General features: G+C 39.2%; 2 protein-coding genes across 53 annotated transcripts in view; both read right to left on the bottom strand.

Moving 5' to 3' along the window:
* Positions 1 to 25436, bottom strand: part of unc5db (unc-5 netrin receptor Db) — a 226405-nt gene that overhangs the window by 8767 nt on the left and 192202 nt on the right. For all 3 annotated transcript variants that reach the window (XM_051894039.1, XM_051894040.1, XM_051894038.1), the window contains 5 exons: positions 21929 to 22114; positions 18511 to 18867; positions 17362 to 17443; positions 7798 to 7969; positions 1361 to 1588 (listed from right to left, as the gene is read on the bottom strand). In XM_051894039.1, the coding sequence (XP_051749999.1) occupies positions 1361 to 1588; positions 7798 to 7969; positions 17362 to 17443; positions 18511 to 18867; positions 21929 to 22114 (1025 nt within the window). The remainder of the gene's footprint in view (positions 1 to 1360; positions 1589 to 7797; positions 7970 to 17361; positions 17444 to 18510; positions 18868 to 21928; positions 22115 to 25436) is intronic.
* LOC127512783 (keratin, type I cytoskeletal 9-like) lies at positions 1831 to 5877 on the bottom strand. 50 transcript variants are annotated; one of them, XM_051894059.1, is made up of 3 exons: positions 4432 to 5877; positions 4329 to 4350; positions 1831 to 4274 (listed from the first exon to the last, which is right to left on the bottom strand). In XM_051894059.1, exons 1-3 carry the CDS (start codon positions 5054 to 5056, stop codon positions 3728 to 3730), a joined length of 1194 nt encoding a protein of 397 aa, XP_051750019.1. In that variant the 5' UTR covers positions 5057 to 5877; the 3' UTR covers positions 1831 to 3727. The 50 variants fall into 50 exon arrangements, with proteins under 50 accessions (XP_051750019.1, XP_051750014.1, XP_051750018.1 ...); XM_051894054.1 differs by having other exon boundaries at positions 1832 to 4274; positions 4329 to 4377; positions 4432 to 5876; XM_051894058.1 differs by having other exon boundaries at positions 1832 to 4274; positions 4329 to 4377; positions 4459 to 5876.

Below are 25436 nucleotides of genomic sequence, written 5' to 3'. Positions count from 1 at the left end.
ACCTAGAGCCACAATATTGTGGCTAATCTATCTTTTTAGTAGGTGCTGAATATTTATCCAGTTCAGAAGAGGAACTACAATGGCTAAAAAGGCTCAAACACTTGCACAACAATACATTGTGGTTAAAATTCAATATAACAAATATTATCTGAAGCTGATTTTGAGTAGCTAAAAAAAGTACAATGTCTGGAAGGAACAAAGCTAATAAACATTCAGAAATATAAAAAAGAGCTTTCAAGCAAAGTGTTGGTTAGAGCTTTGAAAAGAAAATTGAATTTAAATTGATTACTGGCTTCTTTGATTTCAAGCGTGGCAGTGTTCATCTGTCAAAACTGCTTTGTGTGTCATTGCATTGCAAAGATGAGTGTTCTCTTTGTGTGTGTGTGAATGTTTGAGCACACAGGAGTCTGAGCACTCATGCAAGACAAAGTAATTGACTTTGACTTTTGCATACTCTGTGTGTGTGTGTGTTTGAAAATAGCACTGACCATTCCAGTCATTCTGATTACACAAATAAACTATAATAACTCACATTTTCATTAGTTGGATCAAACTTTTGAACCCCACTGCACATGCAGTCTACTTTTGCTATAATCTTGTGACGCACCACAGATTCACATTTAAACTTTGATTTGAAGCAAAAAAGTATTTGAAAATTGGACAAAAATACAAAAGTACAAGACTATGTATTTTAAATATTTAATGTATTATTCTTCAATGAGGGAACAATACAATTAACAGTTACACATATATTTACCCATACACACATACACACACACACACACACACACACATATATATATACACACATAATTTTTATGCGACTGCATGTTTTTGTTTGGTTTTTGCAAAGTGAGTGAAATATTTGATAATGTCTATGTATCGTTAAAAACAACAATTATGATATTATTGTATATAATACATATCACACACCCCTACTAAACACATAAAGAACAAGTTCACACAATCTCAATACATCATGTTTTGCAGACTATTTTAATCGAACACACAAAATGTCATAAATGTTAACAACACTATGTAATAATGTCGATTTGCGACTCAGCCTAAACGCCTAGATTTTTTTGATCAGATTTAAGATGTTATCTCAAAATGTAATACCTAGCAGAAAAAAATACACATATTTAAGACATTTTATTAGCCTTAAAATCAGAAGATTTAAATTTTAGACTATTAAGACTTTTTAAATGACCCATGGGAACCCTGATATAAGTTAAAATTAAAAATTAACAGTTAAAAATCAGTTCCACTACAGAGAAAATTAAGTGGGATTTGTTTTCACAACCCAACCGTTGCACTCTATTTGAGTAATGTGAGCACATGTTGACTGTCCAGTTCTCACCTGAAAGGCATGCGGTGTGTCATCTACACAGTGCACTCGCAGGCTGTAGTCCATGGAAGAGGCCTCCATACTGCCGAACACAGCAATCCTTAGTCTCTTTATGGCGGCATCGGTGACGGGTTCCCCCACCAGTGCATAACAGCCCGGATGATCCAGCAACAAGTGACAGCTATGTGAGTCCATTAGGCAATAGCAGGAGGTTGATTCATCATCTACTGACATTATTTCCTGTAAACCCAAGAAATAAATAAAATCATGATAACATGACTTCCTTATGAAATCAGACAATTCTTTAGTGAATGTTTGATAGTGTATGAAAACTTAGTAATAAGTGTATGAACATATGAACTTCAAAGGGATAATTCACCCCAAAAAATTGTGTATATTTCTTGTTTTTTTGTTTTTGTTTTTTTTGTATATGTAAAAGTGCTTAATTATGTATGTATTGGCTATGTCTCTAATTATCATTTATTAATTTATTTTTTGTGTTGGTGATGGGTATCATCACAAAAGAAAAAGAAAAAGTGAAAGGAAGAGAAAGTAGAATGAAAAATGAGGAATAATTATTGGTAAAAAATAGTATGTCTTTAAAGGAGATGTTTATTGGTATAATTGTATTAAATATGCTTGAATTGAAAGACATAATAAAGTATAAAAAAATTAAAAAAAATTATCCACCCAAAATCCATTCTCTCACCCTCATGCAGACAACGAGAGTAATACAGGTTTTGAACAACATGAGGGTGAGTAAATGACAGGGCTTTTGTGACCTTTTGTGAAGCTTGAAGCCTCAGTCCTAATTCATTGTAATTCCATGGAAAAGAACCACCAGTACATTTTTAAAAATATTTCCTGTTGTGTTCCACAGAGAGGAAAATCATACTGTCACGATCACTGTCTGTTCCTGTCAGTTCCTGGACTCCACTTCCCATAATCCTCCCTTCCAATCACATGCACCAATCACCAATTGCCACACACACCTGCAGATCATTACCTGGACTATTTAAGACACACACACACACACACCCTTTGCGAAGTCTTGATTTGCCCCGGTGATCAACTCTGAGCGTTTTCTTGTGGACTGTTTACCCTGTTACCGTTGGATTGTTTATTCGTTGTGATTCTCTGCTGCCTGCCCTGAACCTTGCCTGTGTACTGGACTGTGATTGTTTGCTGCCTGCCCTGATCTCCGCCTGTGACCCGATACAGTTTGTCTGCTGCCTGCCTCGACCATTGCCTGTCCCGTTTATGTCTTTGCCTTTGCCCCTGTCTGCCTTGGTGACTATTCTCAATAAAGCTGCAAATGGATCCCCGCTCTGCCGTCCCATCATTACAGAAGACTTTGCCAACACATGGATCCAGCGGCTTTCCTGAAGAACAATGGCCCGGTAGGAACATCGCACAATTGTTATTAGGACTCACGCAGGGCACACGATCGATAGAGGATTATATCACAGAATATTTGAACATTGCTTATTGGTCAGATCTGCCGGACTGCGTGCTCATAGACTTTTTCTGTGAGGGCATCAATCAGCCACTTAAAAAACAACTCATTCGTGAGGGACCCCGTTCATCTTTAAGTCTGTTTTTGGATTATGCTTTATTGACTGTTGGCTCTCCATTTACTGTGGGTGTCGTGGAGAAATGCGACACTTCATCCATTCACGTAATGGCCGCCGCGCCAGATGACGCTCACAAAATGGCGGCCACCATAATAACAACACCAAGTCAAGTCAGCGCTGATTATCCTGAACCAAGTCAAGTCACAGTTGACCTCCGTGAGCCAAGTCACGTCTCCTCTGATCTTCCAGAACAACGTCATGTCCCCGCTGTTCTTCTAGAGTCACGTTACGTCTCTGGATCTGTTTGGGAGCAGGGTGGGTTGCGTTCCAGTGTGGCTGATCCACCGCTGACTTCAGCACGAGCGGCTGGCATTCCTAAGCCTCCGCCGGCCGCTTCGCACTCAAGCCCGCTGGCCGCTACGCCCTCAAGCTCGTCGGTTGCAACGCCCTCAAGCTCGTCGGTTGCAACGCCCTCAAGCTCGCCGGTTGCTACGCCCTCAAGCTCGCCGGTTGCTACGCCCTCAAGCTCGCCGGTTGCTACGCCCTCAAGCTCGCCGGTTGCTACACCCTCAAGCTCGCCGGTTGCGACGCACTCAACCTCTCGGGATGCTATGGACAAGATGGCTGCTTTGCCAGTGCCCACGGGCAAGATGGCCGCCCCGCCAGTGTCTGGGAACATAGGGGTCGTCCCAGCCAGTGAGTCCGCTCCACCCCGTGAGCCCGCTGCAGCGCCCACCGAGGAGGTAGGCACAGAGCCACCGCCTCAACCATTCAAACGGAGGAGGAAGAAGGCTTCCTCCAGCCCTCAAGGCCCGGAGGCCTTCCCAGAGCCCGCTGTAGGCCCGGAGGCCGTCCCAGAGCAGTCCGCTGCCGTCCCAGAGCAGTCCGCTGCCGTCCCAGAGCAGTCCGCTGCCGTCCCAGAGCAGTCCGCTGCCGTCCCAGAGCAGCCCGCTGCCGTTCCAGAGCAGTCCGCTGCCGTCCCAGAGCAATCCGCTCTTCCTGATACAGCCACGGAGGCCGGCACCAAGCTCCTCGCCCTGCCGGCGCCACCCGAGCTCCTCGCCCTGCCGGCGCCACCCGAGCTCCTCGCCCTGCCGGCGCCACCCGAGCTCCTCGCCCTGCCGGCGCCACCCGAGCTCCTCGCCCTGCCGGCGCCACCCGAGCTCCTTACCCACGAAACCGCCACGGCCTCCGTTGAATTCCCCAAGAACTTTTTTGGGGGGGGCCATATACCTGAGGGTGGGGAGCTTGTGGGTGGGGACCCTGCACGGCCGCGATCATCAGCGGCCTCCGAATTGCTTGAGCTTGCGGGTGGGGACCTTACACGCCCACGGTCTTCAACCGCCTGTGAACTGCTGTGGCCGGCTACGGACCCTGACCTGCCGTGGGCGCCCAAGCTACCTGACCTACCGTGGCCGCCTAAGCCACCTGACCCGCCGTGGTTGCCCAAGCCACCTGACCCGCCGTGGGTGCCCAAGCCACCTGACCCGCCGTGGTTGCCCAAGCCACCTGACCCGCCGTGGCTGCCCGTGGCACCTGACCCGCCGTGGCTGCCCGTGGCACCTGACCCGCCGTGGCTGCCCGTGGCACCTGACCCGCCGTGGCTGCCCGTGGCACCTGACCCGCCGTGGCTGCCCGTGGCACCTGACCCGCCGTGGCTGCCCGTGGCACCTGACCCGCCGTGGCTGCCCGTGGCACCTGACCCGCCGTGGCTGCCCGTGGCACCTGACCCGCCGTGGCTGCCCGTGGCACCTGACCCGCCGTGGCTGCCCGTGGCACCTGACCCGCCGTGGCTGCCCGTGGCACCTGACCCGCCGTGGCTGCCCGTGGCACCTGACCCGCCGTGGCTGCCCGTGGCACCTGACCCGCCGTGGCTGCCCGTGGCACCTGACCCGCCGTGGCTGCCCGTGGCACCTGACCCCCCGTGGCTGCCCGTGGCACCTGACCCCCCGTGGCTGCCCGAGTTCCTGGACCTGCATTGGAGACCCCGTTCCCGTCTGCCAACAGGTCTCCAATGTACCCACCCCCCCTCCCTATCTGTGCCATGTACGCCGCGAGGACGCGCCTTCCGGAAGGGGGGCGTTATGTCACGATCACTGTCTGTTCCTGTCAGTTCCTGGACTCCACTTCCCATAATCCTCCCTTCCAATCACATGCACCAATCACCAATTGCCACACACACCTGCAGATCATTACCTGGACTATTTAAGACACACACACACACACACCCTTTGCGAAGTCTTGATTTGCCCCGGTGATCAACTCTGAGCGTTTTCTTGTGGACTGTTTACCCTGTTACCGTTGGATTGTTTATTCGTTGTGATTCTCTGCTGCCTGCCCTGAACCTTGCCTGTGTACTGGACTGTGATTGTTTGCTGCCTGCCCTGATCTCCGCCTGTGACCCGATACAGTTTGTCTGCTGCCTGCCTCGACCATTGCCTGTCCCGTTTATGTCTTTGCCTTTGCCCCTGTCTGCCTTGGTGACTATTCTCAATAAAGCTGCAAATGGATCCCCGCTCTGCCGTCCCATCATTACACATACAGGTTTGGAACAGCATGATGGTCATTTTTGGGGTGAACTATCCCTTTAACGGAGCAGACTTGCTGTCCCAATAAAATTGTAGGAAACATTAGCAAGTGACCCTTCGCCGGGAGTTTGACTGACAGGCGATCTAACCAGTCATAACACCAAATCCGCCATTTTGTCCGACAAAGCAGTCAGGGGAGTGAGTAGATTAACATCTGTGGACTTGAACTTGAAAAATGGTGTGTACTGACGTCTTTCCGCGGTTGAAACAACATTCCTTCTGATGTTCATTCATGTTTATTTGATGCTATAAATTAACTAGTAGGAAGAGATGATCGGTTCACGAGCCGCTTGAACTGAGGCACTACAGTGATCTGTCATGACACATTAAAGAGCCACAAAACGGTATTTATTGTTTAAATTTCTTTAAAATGACAAAATTTGACATTTGAGACTTTGTTTCATATCAAAAGTAAACTGCTCTGTCTTGTCTGTCGACGCGTTGTCAGTGTCCTCTTTGCTCCGCGATGTATTTTTCACTGCGTGAGAACATGATGTGTATCATGTAACTAAACAGTAACTAAAGGGGAACATAATATATCTTTATCAGCAAGACTCTATAATAAGTTTATCAGAAACTGCATATGCTACAGAGCTGATTACAAAGTGTAAATCTAGCATTGAAAATGGACTATATTATATAAGGGTACATATGATTTTTAAAAATAATAATTTCACCAAGATGTAGGAGCAGATTTGTTTTAGTGTCCAGTGCTATGAATGGTTCAAAGTGAAATGGTGCTCCCAGTAAAACATATCATGAATGTAGCTTTAAATTCTAAGAGGTTTCTCATTGGTATGGAAGCCTTCAGAGGAACTATCTTCACACAGACTTACAGCTGCTGCAAGATGTTTATTTCACCTCAAGAATGTGAAAATCTCAGCTCAGCCAGTATTTTTTTGCCAGTGTAACTGCGTGATCAGCCGGGGAAAGAAAAAGCTAAATTCACTCTGCCACACTGACATAGAATCACTCACAAATCACAAATCTGCGAGGTCACTTCTGTATTTCTTTGACAAGGTTAGGCTAACATCAAGTCAAGCCCAGACATTCACACAATACAGGCTCTTTTCATTTTTCTGACAGACAACCATTTATTTATGTGACTGCAGCTCTTCAAAGCAACGTAAATATCAAACAGAATGACCTCCTTGGAGAACCCACCCTTTGTAAACTGATAAAAAGTAGATGTGGCGCACGCAGAAGGGAGAGAAATTTGTACTACTGCAGTCTTTTTCTGACTAGTCAGTGATTTAGCCGGCAGTTTTTATTTAATTACTTCAGCCATCACCGACACTGGAGCTGTCACTGGCTCAAATAAAATTGTTAAAAGCGAGGGAAAAACTCTGACAGCGAATGCGTTTTCTTGAAGACTGCTGGTAGCAATCTCAAGGATAAGTACCGTGCATTGGAACAATCTGAAATTCATCTAAATAATGACTCGCGCTGGTGGTCAGACACAAAAGGAAGGTTATTATCTAATCGTCTTCAATAATGCGAGCAGCTTACAATAAACAAACTCTGTGCCGCTACGGTAAAATTTCATTAATACATCAACTTTCAGATCGTGATGACAGTTTTAGGTTTTCAGAGGCTGACGCCAGAGTAAAAGACATGGGACCTAGGACAAATGTAAGTGATTGTAGTAGGGTCAGGAGGGAGGTCCCGACCATGACTCCTGTCCTGATTGCCTCGTGTCAGCTCTTATTTCAGGTGGTCCTCTAGCACCCCAAATCGATATATCCTGTGTCTGATGGGACGCCTTGCCCTGATGCTCCCACTGTTTGACTGCCATGAACTGTGTGTCTTCCCAGCTATTACAGACTGTAATTGTTTTTTCCTTGAGCACTTCACTGCCGTAGCCTCCTCTGAGGAGCTGCTGTCCCTGGATCTCTTGTCGAGAGAGCAGGATCGCCTAATCAACACATTTTTAAAACGCTCACAGCTCCAAAGGCTGCCACAAGGATGTGGTTCAAATGCATTTAACTTATAATTGGTTCATGGCACACTTTTACAGGTTAGCTGTATCACAAGGATTTTGAAATATATATCTAAATGGCAACAAAAATGTTTAATCGTCAGGGGTTGATGCTACATATTTAGCTGAATAAAGTGCTAAATCATTTTTATGTGTTATGTTGACAAAGGTTCTCATTGCATTTTACTGTATTGGTCCAATGATAATGATTGACAATGTTTTCAAATGTAACATACTTATGAGTCACACTAAAAGGAATCTGAAATGAATTCGCTGTGAAAAACACAGAAGTCATGTCTTTGTTCCTACCTCCCACTTGTTGTCCTTGGTTTGTCTCTTGAGTTTAATGTTCCAGTTTTCAGCGCTGACTTCAGCACAATGAGCTATCGTCATGGCAACAGGATAGGACAGGTTTAGCCCCGGAGGTCCATACGTGATCTCTGGCCCTAACAGAATCTCACACCTTTCCTCTGATTGGGCACTAGCAAAACAAGGTAAATATTGTCATATTAAAACATTATCAAGAGAAACCCCACCATTATTTATTTCATATAGATATAGATAGACAGTCAAACCAAAATGTATTCAGACACCTTGAACATTTCATTCATTATTGCGGTTTATTCGCTATAGTTAAAAAAAAATGGTAATAAAATATGACAAGATCTCAGAGTTAAACTGTGTCAGAAAAAATTATCTTAATTATGTCAGATAACACTTAAGCAAAACATGGTCAGGTCAAAGTGTCTGAATAATTTTTGGTCCCAAATTTTTAGCAATTTCAATTTTCATTTTTAGCAGTTCCACTGTATGAAGAATTTTTGGGTAGAATATGTTACAGTTTACTTTATTTTGTTATCCTCACTTACATAAATGAACTATAATGTCCTGAACCCACTAGTAAAAAAATATAAAAAATTATATCTAGTGTCTGAATAATTTTTGGTTTGACTGTATATACTCTACTGTTCAAAAGTTTTTAAAAGAAGTTTCATTTGCTCACAGAGCATTTATTTAATTAAAAATACAGTAAAAACAGTGATATTGTGAAATATTATTACAATTTAAAATAACTGTTTTCTATTTGAAATTATTCTAAAATGTAATTTATTCTTGTGTTGGCAAAGCTGAATTTTCAGCATCATTACTCCAGTCTTCAGTGTCACATGATCCTTCAGAAATCATTCTAATATGCTGATTTGCTGCTCAAGAAACATTTATTGTGTACAACATGTGTATGTGTACAGTATTTTTTTTTTTCAGGATTCTCTGATGAATAGAAAGTTCAAAAGAACAGAGTTTATTTGAAATATAATCTTTTGTAACTTTATAAATGTCTTTTGATCGATTTAATGCATCCTTGCTGAATAAAAGTATTAATTTCTTTAATTTCTTAAAAAAAAAAAAAAAAAAAAAATTCTTACTGACCCTAAACTTTTAAATGATAGTATATAATGTAACAAAAGCTTTGTATTTCAGATAAATGCTGTTCTTTTGAACTTTCTATTCATCAAGAAATCCTGAAAAAAAAGTACACAACTGTTTTCAACATTCAACAGGTAAGTATGTTGAACCAAAACATTTAAAGAGAAGTAATTTCTTGACAATTAAAAGTGTTATATAGCCCACTGAATCATTCTCAGACTTAATGCTGACAACAATGGAAGCACTTGGGAGAGAACTGTCAGGAGACTTATTTCTTAGCACAAAAGAGGACAGTGGTACAAGGGGATTACCAAATTATTGTTTTAAGTGTGAAAATATAGCAAAAGTAACACAGAAATTCAAAAACAATGGACTTGTGACAAGGCCCCTGAAATAGCCAGGCCTTCATTTTAAGCTTTCATTTAGTGATGAGGAATTTTTTTGCTAGACAAAGAGCAGGAGAAATACCAAGCGAGTGTCTCAGAGCCAGCAAAAGCAACGAAAAGAGTGACTGTTCATCTCACAGAGTAAGATGCAGCCTGCAGAAATGACATGCATGGTTGTTGTTCTCACTGAAACTACCTACTGTAGCCAAAGCACAAAGTCAGTTAGCCATTTCCAAAGTACAAAATATAAAATATTTACAAAATATAGATTCTGGGAATCAATTCTCTGGTCTCATTAGACCAAATCAATCATTTTGGATCTAACAGCATCCAAAACGTTATGGTGTTGCTAGAGGAGGAGTACAGTGAGAAGTGCCTGGTTCCCACAGTAAAGTTCAGTGGTAGTAAAGCTCTTATATAGGGATGTATGAGTGCTGAAGGTGTGAGGGAGTTGTGCTTTATTAATGCTGTCATGAATTCCCACACCACTGTGTAATTTAATACAAAACATGACAATGAGGATATGCATTCTCCCAAGGTGAAAAACCTTCTGTGGGCATGTATTGCACTCAATCTTAACACTCTTGAGCACCTGTGGGAGATTCTGTAGAGACGAGTTGAGCAACACTCCCCATTAAAGATCAGGGCATTTAAGGAGCTCATCATCCAGGAGTTAAACAGGACAGATGTGACAATTTGTCATGAACTTGTACACTCCATGCCAAGAAGGGTCAGAGCAATATATTCAAAATTATGGAGGGCACACTAAGTACTAGAATATTATACATTTGTTGAATTAAATCTAGGGTGTACGCATTTCTGCAATCCTTAATTTAAACAAAATTGGCTAATTTACTTATTTTATGGATATTAATAACATACATTTCTCAGTTTTTATTATGTATATGTTTAATACATTTTAGTTTTGCCATCTTTCCATGAATTGTATTAGTGATCATAAAGAAAATACATCTTTTGTATTTGTTCAGAGGGGGTGTACTCATTTATGCTGTGCACTGTATGTGTGTATGTATGTGTATATATATATATATATATTACACATACAGTTGTGGTCAGAATTATTGGCACCCTCGGTAAATATGATCAAAGATGACTGTAAAAATAAATCTGCATTGTTTATCCTTTTGATCTTTGATTCATAAAATTAGCAAAAATCTAACCTTTCATTGAAGGAAAAGAATTGAAAGTGGGGGGAAAATCACATTATGTAATAAATGTTTTTCTCCAAAACACGTTGGCCACAATTATTGGCACCCTTTTATTCAATACTTTTTGCAGCCTCCTATTGCCAAGATAACAGCTCTGAGTCTTCACCTATAATGCCTGATGAGTTTGGAGAACACCTGACAAGAGATCAGAGACCATTCCTTCATGCAGAATCTCTCCAGATCCTTCAGATTCCCAGCTCCATGTTGGTGCTTCTTCTCTTCAGTTCACTCCACTCATTTTCTATAGCGTTCAGCTCAGGGGACTGGGATGGCCATGGCAGAAGCTTCATTTTGTGCTCAGTGACAAATTTTTGTGTTGGTTTTGATGTTTGTTTTGGATCACTGTCCTGATAGAAGATCCAACCACGGCCCATTATTGGACTTCTAGCAGAAGCGGTCAGGTTTTGATTTTTTATCTGTTTTTATCTATTTTTTATCTGGTATTTGATAGAATCCATGATATCATGTATCTGAACAAGATGTCCAGGACCTCCAGCAGAAAAATAGGCCCACAGCATTAAAGATCCAGCAGTATATTTAACTGTGGGCATGGGGTACTTTTTATCCATGTGTGCACCAAACCCATCTGGTGGGTTTGCTGCCAAAAAGCTATTTTTTTTAGTTTCATCTGACCATAGAAGCCGGTCCCTTTTGAAGTTCCAGTCTTGTCTGACAACTGAATATGCTGGAGATTGTTTCTGGATGAGAGCAGAGGATTTTTCTTGAAACTCTCTTGAACAACTTGTGGGGATGTAGGTGCTGTTTGATAATTTCTTTTAGGCTTTCTGAGACTTGAGACTCAACTAATCTCTGCAATTCTCCAGCTGTGATCCTTAGAGAGTCTTTGGCCACTTTGGTCTTTGGTCAAATATGAATGGGAATATACTTCAGAGATATTTTACTCATAAAAAATTCTAGGGGTGCCAATAAATGTGAAATAAAATACATTCTAAAATATATTAAAATAGAAAACATTATTACAATTAAAATAACTTTTTACTGTACTACTGTACTACTTTTTACTGCGCTACACTCAACTGTTTCAGCTACACTAGACCCCTTTGGCCAATAATCAAAATAGTGAACACATTTAGCTAAATCAAATAAAGTAATTAGAAACAAACTAAAAAACAAAACACAATGAAATATACATTACAACCCTCGTTATCCTGCATAAATACTGTAATGATAAAAACTGTCACGTCTGCAGTCTACAGAATCATAACAAACACGACTCAGAGAACCTTGATTTAGGGGAAGCTACTGATTCTCTGAGGGCACTGGAGTCATTTACCAGCTCCTGCATATTCATTAGTCATTGCTTATGATCTTCTGGCCATTATCGCTACCTTCCATCTTTTCCTTGTGGTGGTAAACTATAACAGAAACCCATTAATGAGAAAGAGTTAATGAAGGCTTTGGCCTTTCATGCAAATTTAGAGGTAAAAAAGAAAGCCTTCTGGTGGACAACACTGCATATTTTCACTGCATATAAAAATATATCTATAAGATATGTGGCACATTTTAAAAATCGGATAGTCATCAAAATTTAATAGACAAAAGTGACCCAAAAAATGGTTAAAAAAAAATCCAGGCAGGGCTGTTGTAAATATAGCCAAAATTGAGTTAGATAACATTAATAAATAATTCTGTTAGTTAATAGTTTGTCAAATTTATCTAAGAAAATACATTGGGATTTGTGTTTCTAATACTTTAAAGAAAGTAATGGGACACCAAAGTGTCATATGTATATCCAAAGTTTTCATCTTTCCAACTAACCACTTTGTAATATAAAATTCTCTACAAACTTTAAAAGTCTATGAGCAACATAGCAACAGAACTTGCTTTAAGGACTTTTACAGTATGCCCAAAGGATGCTAGAAGCTTTTTCAGTTTATCTGAATCTATATTAATTCAGCTTTGCTGAAGAGGGAATAAGTACTAAACCACTCTTTACAGCCAATCAGTCTATCCTCTTCCAAACTTTCTCCAAGTGTTCTTCTATGTACATCTAATTACTATTCAGGCATGTCAGGTCTGTAGGAACTTCAATGTGATTCAAACCACATTCAGGTTTAACTAAAAGAGGCTGTATGAAGGACAATTCATTATGAATGTTTGAAATGCCTCAGCTGTATCTGTTTGACACTGGAATTCTTGAGGCAAAACATTGTCCTTCAAATAACTTTTCTCATTACTGGTGTGTATTTGATCAACAAGCAAGAAAATAACTACTTAATCAAAAGGTTTTTTTGTCTTTACATGATTCAAATAATATCCTTGTTTTAATGGATTAAACAGATAAAACTGCAATGTAATGTCAGGAAAGTACTAAAAAGCTAAAAAAAAATTTAACAGACCTCTTTGGTATTCACATCACAGAAAGCCGAATTTCTCTATGTAAACAGTTTTTCATTGAAACACAACACTGGTTTGCATTTTTCATGCAAGTCAAGGATAGAGGCAGATTACCTGGAGTGCATAAGGAACTGCACATACTAAATGAGTTTTCACTCTTGTACCTTAAGTGTCTTGTCATGCTTTTTGCTACTCTCCTCCTCCTCCTCCTCCTCCTCCTCATCAAGGGTCTTATCCTGCAAGCTCCTAGGTCTGTATTGAGAAGCATTACTCAAAAAGACTGATGAGTCACTGCTAGGGGGTCAAGCAGCAGAGTGCTGCAGCATTAACGGACACAGTAGGAGGCGACAGGCAAACTTAATACTTCTATTATGTATTCATTCTTTCATTTAGGCATCTGACCGTGACTTTTAACTTCAGTGTGGCAAATTGATCAGGAACTTAATTTAAAGGAATAGTTCCACAAAAATGAAAAGACCATAATCACTTACTCATCCTCGTGTCTTTTGAAACTTGAATGACCTTCCTTTTTCTGTGGAACATGAAAGGAGTTATTTTATATCAGTATGTCCAAACTGCTCTTTTCCATACAATAAAAGTAAATGGTGACCATGACGGTCAAGATTTCAAAAACAAAGATTTCACTCATTTTTGTATGTTTTACAGTGCTTTTCTGTCATTTTTGCAGCCTGATGATCTTCATCCACTTGAACTGTAAGGAAAAGAGAAGCTCCATGATAAACTTAAACTCTACCTCTGTGCCACAGAAGAAAGTCATAGAGGTTTGGATCAAGGCCTGGTTGTCAACTTAGACTGAATTAAGATACAATGTTACAATGCTGCTTCAGTTATGAATTAGAAGAATTCTTCTAAAAAGTTCCTGAAATTCAGTATTTTGATACTATTTAAGATTACATGGTACTAGCTTTAACTCTTGTGCAAAATCTACTGTTCCATTCTAGAAGTTTTTATAAGCTACAAACCATAAACAAAAACCTAAAACAGAGACACTTTTCAAAATGAAACATTTACATAGTGTGATATAAAATATTGTCCTAGAATAACACTCTCTTTAAAAACTTTATTTTTATCATTATTAATAGTAATAGTAGCAGTAGTAGTAGTAACTTTTTGCAAGACATACCTGGAACCCAAGCAATATTTTTGCGAAATATTACGTTTTTTCTTGCACATTTCGCACAGTGAAATATCCAGTGAATGGCTCTAAAAGCATGTTCAGTTTTATCCAAAACATATTTGGGTCAATATGGCAACGTTTTATTATGTTGGTTGTTGGAGCAGTTTGGAAATGAAATGTCTGGTGAGAGGCACTACACAACGAAAAATTGTTGGTCACGCCCACCTTTAAAAAAAATCTGGTGCATTCACAATAACAGCTTGTGATGCAGTCTGCTGAAGAGGTGCTTTTCTATGGTGAGGAATTTCTATGTCAGGCTTGTTCAGACGGTGACAAGTCTGAAGAACGATTCAGTGGAATTAGTGCTTGGTGCCGCTATATAAAGGCAGAGAGCCAACCGATATTCACACACTCGAACGCCACTGCAACGGCTGTTTTGCTAATCTCCCGCGCCTCCCTGCAGTACATGTTTGCCCCACACTTTGAGATCCACTGTTCCAAGGCATATGAAAATAACATAAATTAAAGCTGCAAGCAGCGATGAAAGGGCCCTTGCACCCGTGCCACCACCACCCGGTGGCTTTAGGAAAATGGAGCACGGTGGGCAATATGCATTTAAGTATATAAATATAGGAGGACAATGTCAGTCATTTGTTTTGCCACACTTCCTGCTACCAGCTGGTGGCGATATGACTGTAACTAAATTTTGCCATGTAGATGTCTGCAGGGCACTTATCAAACATGTGAAGTTTGAGGCAGATTGGACATTGTATGCTTAAGTTACAACAACTTCCACTTTCATGACGATAATAGCATGATTAGCACTCAGTGTTGCTAGCATGCTTTAGAATGTTTGTAGCATGTTAAGCACTCAGTTGCATATTTTAGTATGTTGCTAGTAGTGCATCACATATTTAAATGTGTTTCAGAGAGTGAATTACAGTGTAAAGCATGCCATTTCCTGTTGCCAGCAGGTGGCGCTATGACTAATTGAATATTTGCATGTAGATGTCTTCAGGCCAGGACTCTAATAAAATGTAAAGTTTGGGGCAGGTTGGACATTGTATGCCTGAGTTACAACAACTTCCTGTTTCATGGCGAAACATTTAATTTTGTCAGGCCGCCACAGACACTCCCTTCAGCGAAAACTCAAGATCTTCGCAATTTAACGTCGCAAAGGCCTTTAGATTAGGCTGACCAAATATGATGTTTATCTGATAAAATCTCTAGGAGGAGCTTGTTAAAGTACAAAAAATTTTGCTGAGAAAACTTAAAATATCTCACTTCCTGTTGGGTTTTCAGATTTTGCTCCCAGGGATTTTTTGTAGGTATTTGGCTGTTACATGTGTCTACCGAATTTCATACTTGTACGTGAAACGTAGTGTGAAGGGTGCTTAATTGAAATTTTGTAGGTGGTGCTATCGAGCCATTTTGCCACACCTAATTCTGAAACCCATATCAGACGTAAATTTTCACCACTTCTGACGTGTGTGCAAAGCTTTGAGTTTTCGAGTATGTTTAGGCCCTCAAAAATGCGATGCATTTCGGAGAAGAAGAATAATAGACCGAGCAATTACAATAGGGTCCTCACACCATCGGTGCTTGGGCCCTAAATAGTGTTGTGCAAGTAACCGTGCGGAAAGGACTCTTTATTAATCGATAATCTGCCAAGTCACAACCATGATATGACTGGAGCAATCACCTCACATCATACATCATTTTACCTCATTTGTGAAAAGTGCTATTCATTTATTTATAAGTAAAACTTTTTTTAGTGCGGATAAACTTACAGAGTGCACCTTGAACTCAAGGCTTCAGTCTAAATCAGTGTTCTGCCACAGACATGGTGAACAATGACTTATAATGTCCTCATTTTACACTCATTTGTTGTAACTGTTTCCTCCATCATCCTGTGTCGTTATGAAGATGTATTCAGTCTGAGCAATAACAGCCAGTTGTGTAAGATCTCCTTCAGGTTTTGGCAGAGTGCAACAGACATACTGTCTCTAGAGACACATCAAGACTCACACAGGGTCATTACCTTTACATGCTGAGAATACATAATACACAACGTGTCAAAATCTAAGACCTTCAGAAACTCTAAAGAAAGTTTTATGGGGAAACAGCCAGGTGGGGGTGTAGACTATAACCTACATATGCCAAAACAACTCCCATAACATGATCACTCAATGATCAGGATAAAAAGATTCACTTCTGAGAACTTCAAGTTTGACACGATAAAGGAAAATCAAGTCACGGCTTGTGACATAATCAGACTTCAGCTTTTCACCAAAAAGAGTTCAATAACTCATGAAGTGAGAATCCTGCTTGTTTGACAGAGCTTTTATGGCATTACACGTTCCAGTGTGAAGTCAGACTCCATCTCTAATATTCATAATCAGATCTCACTTTAAGGTGAGAGAGTCTTGATGATAAAAGTCAGCTCTGATATTTTCATTCTGTATTCATTTGTTCCAAGTAATGGTATTTCTTCCTATAAAACAGACACCATCCCAATACCACAAACATATAATGTCATCTGCAATGCGTGTATGTCAATGTATCTGAAATGTTCCTTTACTTAATTTATATCTATTCATCTAATGTGTAACCATTTAAAGCTGTGGCATCTCACTTCAAGTATGTAACCTTTCAAAACAGTACTGTTAATAAACCCCAATAAGCCACTGTGTAAACTAGACTTAATGTTGATTTAAAGATACACAGTGCATTAAGTGCATTAACAATATACAGTCACATTCTAGCAATTCACTACCACATATTTAGCTATTCTTACTGCATTTTTTCATCAGTGGGATAAGTTGCAGAGTGATTTTTTTTTGTCTTTCCTACAGCAAAAACCACCATACAATTGTATTACGGTATGCCCTTGAAAGGTAATAGTAAATAGGTGGAAGCTGAATCAAATACACAGACATTTCTTCAAATTACCTAAATGAATAAAAAGAATGTTTTTCAACATTAAAAGTGAAGTATTCAGAAACTCTGTGAACATAGCCCTAAACTATTTTTCTATTAAAACCTTTTTCTTTTTCTTTTTCTTTTATCTGTGTCTCTCTTTTGGCATGATAAGTGGATTACATAAACTAAACATTTTATGAAATATGTCCATAATTTGAACATTTCTGTGTAGAGACTGACTGTTTATTGTACAATGCTGGGTCTTGTTAAAAGCTTCTTGAACAACAGAAATTTGAATTTTGAAAAAAAAAAAAAAAAAATGATGAAGATGTTTTGTCTGAACTGATAAGAAGGAATTCTAATACTTACACAAAAAATATGAAAGTGATACAGATGTGTCAGTCTACAGTCTTACCTAGACCCCTGATTTATGAGCATGTACATTTCCCAAGAGGTGTCATCAGCAATCGCCCCGTGAGGTACCAGCAAGCTTACTCCTAGAAAACCAACACCGTTAACATCAACACTGAGATACCACTTACATGCAGCTACACGATACACATTTATTCCTATATTACATTAAGTTATTGTCAATATGAGATTTATTAATACACTAAATAACTTGAAAAATGATTCCATGCCCTTTTATTTACATATTAAAAGTGTATATATATTTGATTACAACCTTGTGAATGGTGAATATGAACAGAATACTCTCAGCAGCTAAACTGCATTTTTAACGTGTTTAAAATACAAATACTTTGTAATCTTCTTCCTCATCTAAACTAATTTATTCCAGTCAACCTACAGATAATATGAGTACATGTGTACTTTAATAACAATAGATGTTTTTATGTAGTCTGACTTCATTTACCTCACCTCCCCATGCACACGCACAAGTAAAATTAACAATAATTGTGTTTTTATGTAAAATATTAAAATCCTCAAAATCTACTACTCTCTTGTTCTGTGTAGTTTCCCTGAATTTGATGTGAGTCAAAGTGTTTTTCTTTGGCCCTAAAAACCCTGCAACACAAGGACCCCAGAGAGTGGGTTCAGAGAATTGTTGACCTTTACAAGCATCAGCCAAAGAGAACATTTGCTTGTGGGGCACTTAGTAGATGCAAACATACGATTAGAGAAAACAAATATTTCACATACTGTTCCCAGATACCAAAGCCATTGTTTGTGGGTTTGGAAGGAAATTAGTGTGAGTAAATGAACTCTCAGTGTAAACCAATTTCTAAAGGAATATGAATAACTGTAGCTTTCCTGTACCCTATGATTGCCTCCTATCTTGGTCATCATTGCATAAGAATAATTTTTTTTTGGGTTTAATCTGATACAATAACACAAAGGCCTGGTTTCACAGACAGACAAGCAAGATTATGCCTTAGATAAATTAGACATCACTGTTGTGCATCTTGAGACAAAACAATGTCACTGACATGTTTTAAGATATGTCAGTGCAAGTTGCTTTTTAGTTAAGACATCTCAAACATCCATTTTAGTCTAAGACTAGGCTTAAGCCTTGTCTGTGAAACGGGATAATACTTTCTCTCACCTGCATTTGGAATGACCAATCGGCCACCCAGGTGCCCAAACACTGCGCTTGTTTTCAACCGAGTCGTCCCAGGTGTGTGAAGTCCATTAGGAGCAATCATGGTCATCTTCTTTCCTTCTACTGTGCTGTAGTTTGGGTGAAGGTTAGCAGGGAGGGTCTCTTGGTGGGTTTTCACATGGTACTCGGCCCGGTCCGCCACACCTAGTGAAACCATAAAGGAGCTCTGAACTTTGACCTTGTCTGGCAGGGGGTCAAAGAGCTCTTTGTCTATGGAGTCCTGAAAGCAGATTGGACCGCTGTACGTCTGGCCGACGGTTATATCGGGCTGCATGGAGGAATTCAGCAGAAGTGGATTGCCTGGGGAGATGAAAAGACAGTCTTTGATATTTTGGGAGTTTTTATAGAATTTGTTGATACAGGTAAAAAGAGATGGGGTCCTGACATGCCAACTCCAGTGCAGCAGACCGTGGCGTAAAAATTAAGGCGGGCAACAGAAAAGGATTAAATATTTAGTTTAACGTTTTGGCTAAAATATTCATTCTAAGAGTGCTGGAAAAAGGGAAAAAAAATGTCTTATCTTGAAAAATACAAAAGTGAAAAGGACAATTTTAAGTATGTGAGAAAAGTAAATGCTCTGGCACCAACTAAATTATTTAGGCTTATTTTTTACTGTTAAATTCTTGGCCCTTCAAAATCTAACCATCTGAAACATGGTTCTGAAAAGGTATTAGAACATTAAGAGTATAGATTTTTAATTACATATTTTTCTAATATGTTACATTTCATTTTAACCCTGATCTCTACCCCAAACTCAATCTTTGCACCTCCAAAGCAGAACCTACATTTACAATATATCTGAAAATATATGGTATTTTTTTGCTTTAGTAGTCATGAAAAATTACATACAGCACCTTTAATTAAAAAAGTATAGTCTGTTGTGCTGCGCTTTTCTGGACTACTTTAGGGTAGATTTTTAGATTATGCAAACTGACCTGAACAGCAAATGTACTTGTGTTTTTAGACCTTTATCATCAAAGATACAGCGCAGACCCTTTTGCTAAGATTCAGCTTAGTTGCTACCATGTTATTTGACTACTTATCAGAGTAGATAGTTCATGGCTTTAATGTTGCTTTAATGCATTGATTGATGTTAACAGTCACATCCTTAAATGGCTTGTCATCACCCATTACCATCGTTAGCTTTAGTTCGCCAGTGGCATCATTAGGGATTTGCACTTTGCCATAAAATTAATTCATTTAGTGAGAGAGAAACTAAATGAAGACATAGATATATGAAGTACGTCTAAATGACCTTTTTGTTTTTCAAGTTTTAAATCTGTCGCCTCCCAGCTTGGGCTCAAAACAGCTCTTGGAAGGGGGTCTTCATCTCTCGCTGTTGCTCTCTCACCTTTTCCAGTCCGAGGCAGACACACCGTCACAGAGCCCCCACGATTCATCCCGGTGCCAAAGTAGCTCTAACATTTGAGTCACTTAGTCCTTGCTGGCCAGCTGCTGCACAGTAAGGGGTGGGAGGCAGGAGGCTAATGGGTCTTTATTTTTAGGAAAATCGTTAATTACCCCAGTCTGGGCTGTTTGGTGTCAGGCCTTTGGGATATTTGTAGTTACCATGCTTGGGCAGGTCAAGGTTTTGCTATAGAGTGACAAGAGGTTTGTATTATAAATTTGACTGGTCCAGCAAAGTTCTAAGGTGTCAGGATGGAAGAAATTGTGGTGGAAAAATATGCTGCTGCATATGCACATTTGGAATTATCAAAACTTCTTCATTATCTTTTAAAGGGTTAATTCACCTGAAAATGAAAGTTGTCTCATCATTTGCTCTCCATCATGTTGCTCCAAACATTTATGACAATCTTTCTTCTGTAGAAAATATTTTAAAGAATATATCCACTGTTTTTGTACATAAAATGAAGGTCAATGGGTCTTGTCCAAAACAATATTGGACCCCACTGACATTTCTCAAAATATCTTCTTTTGTGTTTTACAGAAAAAATGAATGCATGAATGCATTGATGAATGCATGTTTGGAATGACATGAGGGTGAGTAAACTTTAAACCATTAAAGTAAACTCTTTAACCATTACTCATAGAAGAGAATTGAACCTGGATTTAGATTTACCAGACATATAAAGAAATTAAACAATATATTAACTGGTTCAAAATCTTAAATTCTCACCCCCAACAAATTGTTTTTTCTCTCCTGTATCTCTTCAGAAGGATATAATCACTGTGGGACAGGAAATCTTTAAAATGACAGAGTCAAATGAAAGGACGAGAAAGCAGGATGATAGGAGTTAATGAAACAGCCATGTAGTGGGCAACTTGCAGGAAAAGAGTCGTGATTAAAATGACTCAGTGGCTGAGATTTCAAGAGCAGACAGACGGGCAAAGGTCTGGAGTCTCATACTGTTACCTGTGATTTAGAGAGTCAGCATGGAATACTTCAGAAGCTTTATTATAATTACACACACTGAGAAAACTGCAACAGATATCATGTAGCGAGATAAGTTAAAAGGAAAAGTGATGCAACACATAATGAATAACACAAAACCTACCTTATGAGAAATAATACCACATCAAAATGAAATCAAATGCGCTCCAATTCTGAACTTTTAAAATGTTTAGCGAACAACTGTTTAGTGAAGCTTCCAATTTCTCATTCTACATCCCACATCTTTAAATGAACATCCAACATGTTCTCTTTTCCATTGCATGGGGTTTGGTCTTTCCTGCGAGCACTGATGGGAACCGGATTGGCTGTTGGAATAGTGCGCAGCGGGAGGCTGGGAGAAAGTTGGCCTTTTTAAATAGGATTGATGACCTGACAGATGCGGCTCAGCTGAGCCTTGATCCCTCTTTCCTGTTGCATGGAAAAGGAGGGTGTTGCCATCTCAGGCCTTGAGCACAATAAACACAAGCTGCTAGTCGCAGCCTTTCACTGTGCTGTCACAAGCAGCCAGGATTGATTACCCTGTGAGGCGATGGCTATCACTTTCTCTGACCCAGAAGTGTCAGTGGCGCTAATATGGACATGTGTAGCGGAACCAAATGTGGGTCATATGACTATAGACGTGGACTTATCTACAAAAGTTATCGCCACAGCTGACAAAAAGGCACAATTGAAGTCAGCGTAGCATGCCTTTTTTTGGGGGTGAGAATGTGTTTGGTTAGGGGAAGCGGTTTGTGTGAGTAAAATACATCTTAGTGTTTTACTGTGAAATAAAAGCATATGAGCATACATCTTATGGTCTGCACGCCTTTACGAGCAATTGCTTTATTTGGAATTGTATGAATATTCATTATGGCTTAGCCTATTATTGTGACTAGCAGCGCATGAACTTCAGAATCACAATAAATCAATTAATCTAACCGAACCACTTTATCTACAATGAACTCTTACCCTGTCTGGTAGTTTTGAAGTTGAAGGACTGGAAGCCCCCAGCAAGAGCAGATGAGTCAATGACATCCACTCCATACTCGCTCTGACTCTTCCTGTAGAGGGTGATGGCCACGATGAGGACGATCACAGCGATCACCCCCGCAGCCAGACCAGAGTACAGTGCAACATCAATAGAGTTCTCCATGCCTGGGACATAGCCATAAACACACACATACTTAGGCTCCATGGGAAAACTATTTATTATAGAATTAATTTATGAAAATATGTCAATAGTAATACACTGGATCAGGAAGTGTCATATTCTTGAACAATTCAAACACATATCTGTGCAACACATGTGGCTGAACATACAATACGCTGTTCACACTAAAAACTTGCTGTATCCTATGGCAAAGAATTATAATGAGGTGGGTCATGGTAGTGATAGCTCCCTTAAAGTGATTGGAATTGAATCTATTCCATGCACCATAAGAATAGATTGGAAACAGATTGAAATGTCTTAGACAATTTGAGACATTTTGGATTTCGTGTAGAAATAGATTTTTTACCTTTCTTGTAGTAATTCTCATCATCTTTATTATATATATGTGATGTGATCTGCGAAAACCCATCACATGGTGAAATTTTACAATATCACATGAAAGCTGGATTCGAGCCCTTTCCAAATTTGTTTTTTACTTCTTTCATAGCTTGTCTGTAGCAAAAGTTATGGTTATCTGAAGTCAGCTGATCACTCTGATTTTCTGGAACGGAATTTTGAGAAAAACAGGTTTAAATAACTGTCACCCCCTTTTTTCGCATAGATATGAAAATGCATATCTTAAATGGTTATAATTCAAGAAACTTAAATGGTTGTAATTCAAGAATGCTTTGGAATATAGACCTAAGATTGGTCTTGTTTTAAAGAAGACACTTGTCAGATTATTTTAGAAGTGACATAAATTAGGAAAGTGAAATTTAAAAAAAAGTTATAGAAGTTTAAGTTTATGAATATGTAAAAATAAAATTGTTTATATTTTATAATAATATATTACAAAACATGTTTTACTCTTAAACCGCAAGAAAATCAAAGCCAAAAATGTCAACATTCCAAATTTTAGGTTGATATATTTCAAAAATTAGCTTTCAGTAAGATTTTGTTTGGGTGCAGTACCAAACTTTTTCACTACATGACACCCAAGCTCCATTACTGACCATGTAAGGGCGCCTTATTTGAGTGATCTGATCCATATATTTCCATATTTTCATACATTTTACGAAGTAGACATCCTATTCAGAAGTAGTATGAGCAGTCTGGCAGTATTTGATTTGAATTCAACCTCTAATAAAAACATAATTAGAATATGTGTGTTCAGCTCTGTTGTTCTCTTGTGCTCTGCCTTCTCACGATAACGTTGTATTAGAAAGAAAAATCTTTGCGTGTCGTAGTTTACACAGGACTGGCAGGAAATTTGCATCAATACACCTTCATTCTACATGTTATGTGGTTTATTTTTATAGATGAACTGTCTTTGTAGTGTTAAGAGTGGGAAAGCTATGGCCGATTTTTTTTTACCTCTGCCGGGTGTTCTTAAACAGTAATGTTAGAGAAAGATCGTCTTTTCAGCCTGCCACTATAAATCGCTATTTTTCCTCACTTAACAGGCGAATTTTGCCAAGATATTTTCAGAGATGATGGACAAAATGTTATGGAATAATAATTTAATGAATACCCAATTTTGACAAAAAAATGACATTCAACCTATTTTTTGGCTTTACTGAAAACGTTCCATTGCGACATCCGACGGGTTTTCCCAGATCGTATCACATATATAAACTGAAAACTGTTTTGATGATCCACTGATTGCTATTAGTTTAAAGAATGCATGTGTGAATAATGCATGTGCATCCTGAAGAAGGCTGTCAAGCCGAAACATGTTCATCAACACTATTAATGTTTTAATGCCCAGTTTATTAAAGGCTTTTTGCACTTAACCACATGAGTGCCTTGGAATATTGAACCACAAAACCAGTCATAAGGGTCAATTTTTTTAAATTAAATAAAACCAGCTTACAAAATCTGAATAAATAAGCTTTCCATTGATGTATGGTTTGTTAGGATAGGACAATATTTGGCAGAAATCTGGAATCTGAGGGTGCAAAAAAATCTAAATATTGAGAAAATCGCCTTTAAAGTTGTCCAAATGAAGTCCTTAGCAACGCATATCCACTCACAAAAATACATTTTTGATATAGTTGCGGTAGGAAATTTGCAAAATATCTTCACGGAACATGATCTTTACTTAATATCCTAATGATTTTTGGCATAAAAGAAAAATCGATAATTTTGACCCATACAATGTATTGTTGGCTATTGCTACAAATATACCCATGCAACTTATGACTGGTTTTGTGGTCCAGGGTCACTTTTTTTTGTTTCATCTGATATTTACCTCTAATGTATTCAATGAGCACCAGTGGCTACGTGTTTATACCCCTGTTGCATACCCAGTTGCCTTGTTTTGGTTAATTTAAAGGTTTAATGATAGTAATGTTTTTTTTAATATTTCGTAATATTAATAATAATTACTACTACTACTACTACTATTATATTGTGTTATGAAATTTTAAAAAAAGAAATGGTTAATTTAATAGTTTTGTAGATTTGTGCAAGTGAAATGTTGTGCCAGAAAATAAAAGAAATAATAAAAGTCATATAAAAAGAATAAAATTATTATTATTATTTCTGTGATTATTATATTATGTTATAAAATACTTAAACAAGATATAATTTGTGTATTCGTTTTGTAGATTTTTGCAAGTGAAATGTTTCACGGCACCGGAAAAAAACATTTTAGTGACAGGGAAACATTTAAAGCCGTCACGCCTGGTCATTGTGGTTAGACTTGCAAATCTTTCAGACACCTGTGCAAATGGAACAGGTGCAATATGCACATGTTTAGCAGTGTATAAAGATATGCTTGGCACGTGAGGGCAGTTTGGGAGGTGTGAATTCCAGGGCTCTTACTACTTTAATAACTGGCAGGGATGGTGTGCCAACACCCCACGCAATGATACATCTGTTCAGCTGGCATCTACAGCACTGGCCCAAGTGACCTCTGCAGCAGGAGGGTTGGGCAGACCGAACTCACCAGATCACAAAGGACACAGAGGACATTAATCATGCCGTGAGAGGAAGAATATGTTTATAAAACTACAGCACTGCATTTTAAATATCCTGACGCACTACATAAAGTTGAACAGGATTACATGCTTCAAGCTGGAAACAAGTTTCTGTCCAAGGGTAAAGGTGAATTAATTGCATGTCCATCATGCAACAGATTTAATAGATTCAATTAGAAGCATTATAACCCAGCTCACACATCAGTGAACACGGAAGAGTCTCAGAGCCATAGCACTTTAACAATGCAGAAGCACCTGCTACTAATACATATTTAAAATGATGTTGTGCAAAGTGCCTCAATATGGTTAAAATAATAGACGGGGAGAAATTAAGACATAATATGCT

Source organism: Ctenopharyngodon idella, chromosome 5 (genome assembly GCF_019924925.1).
Source record: "Ctenopharyngodon idella isolate HZGC_01 chromosome 5, HZGC01, whole genome shotgun sequence".
Lineage (NCBI taxonomy): Eukaryota > Metazoa > Chordata > Actinopteri > Cypriniformes > Xenocyprididae > Ctenopharyngodon > Ctenopharyngodon idella.
Note: the sequence above shows the minus strand (reverse complement) of the source record. Positions and strands in the feature narration are given on the sequence as shown.

Excerpts from the sequence above, each read along its gene's own strand:
- LOC127512783 (XM_051894044.1), bottom strand. The coding sequence starts at position 5,056 with ATGGGAAGTGGAGTCCAGGAACTGACAGGAACAGACAGTGATCGTGAC. Across the intron at positions 4,275-4,328 it reads GGCTTAGGCGGCCACGGTAG|TTCACAGGCGGTTGAAGACC; the intron begins GTCAGGTAGCTT and ends CGGCCACAGCAG.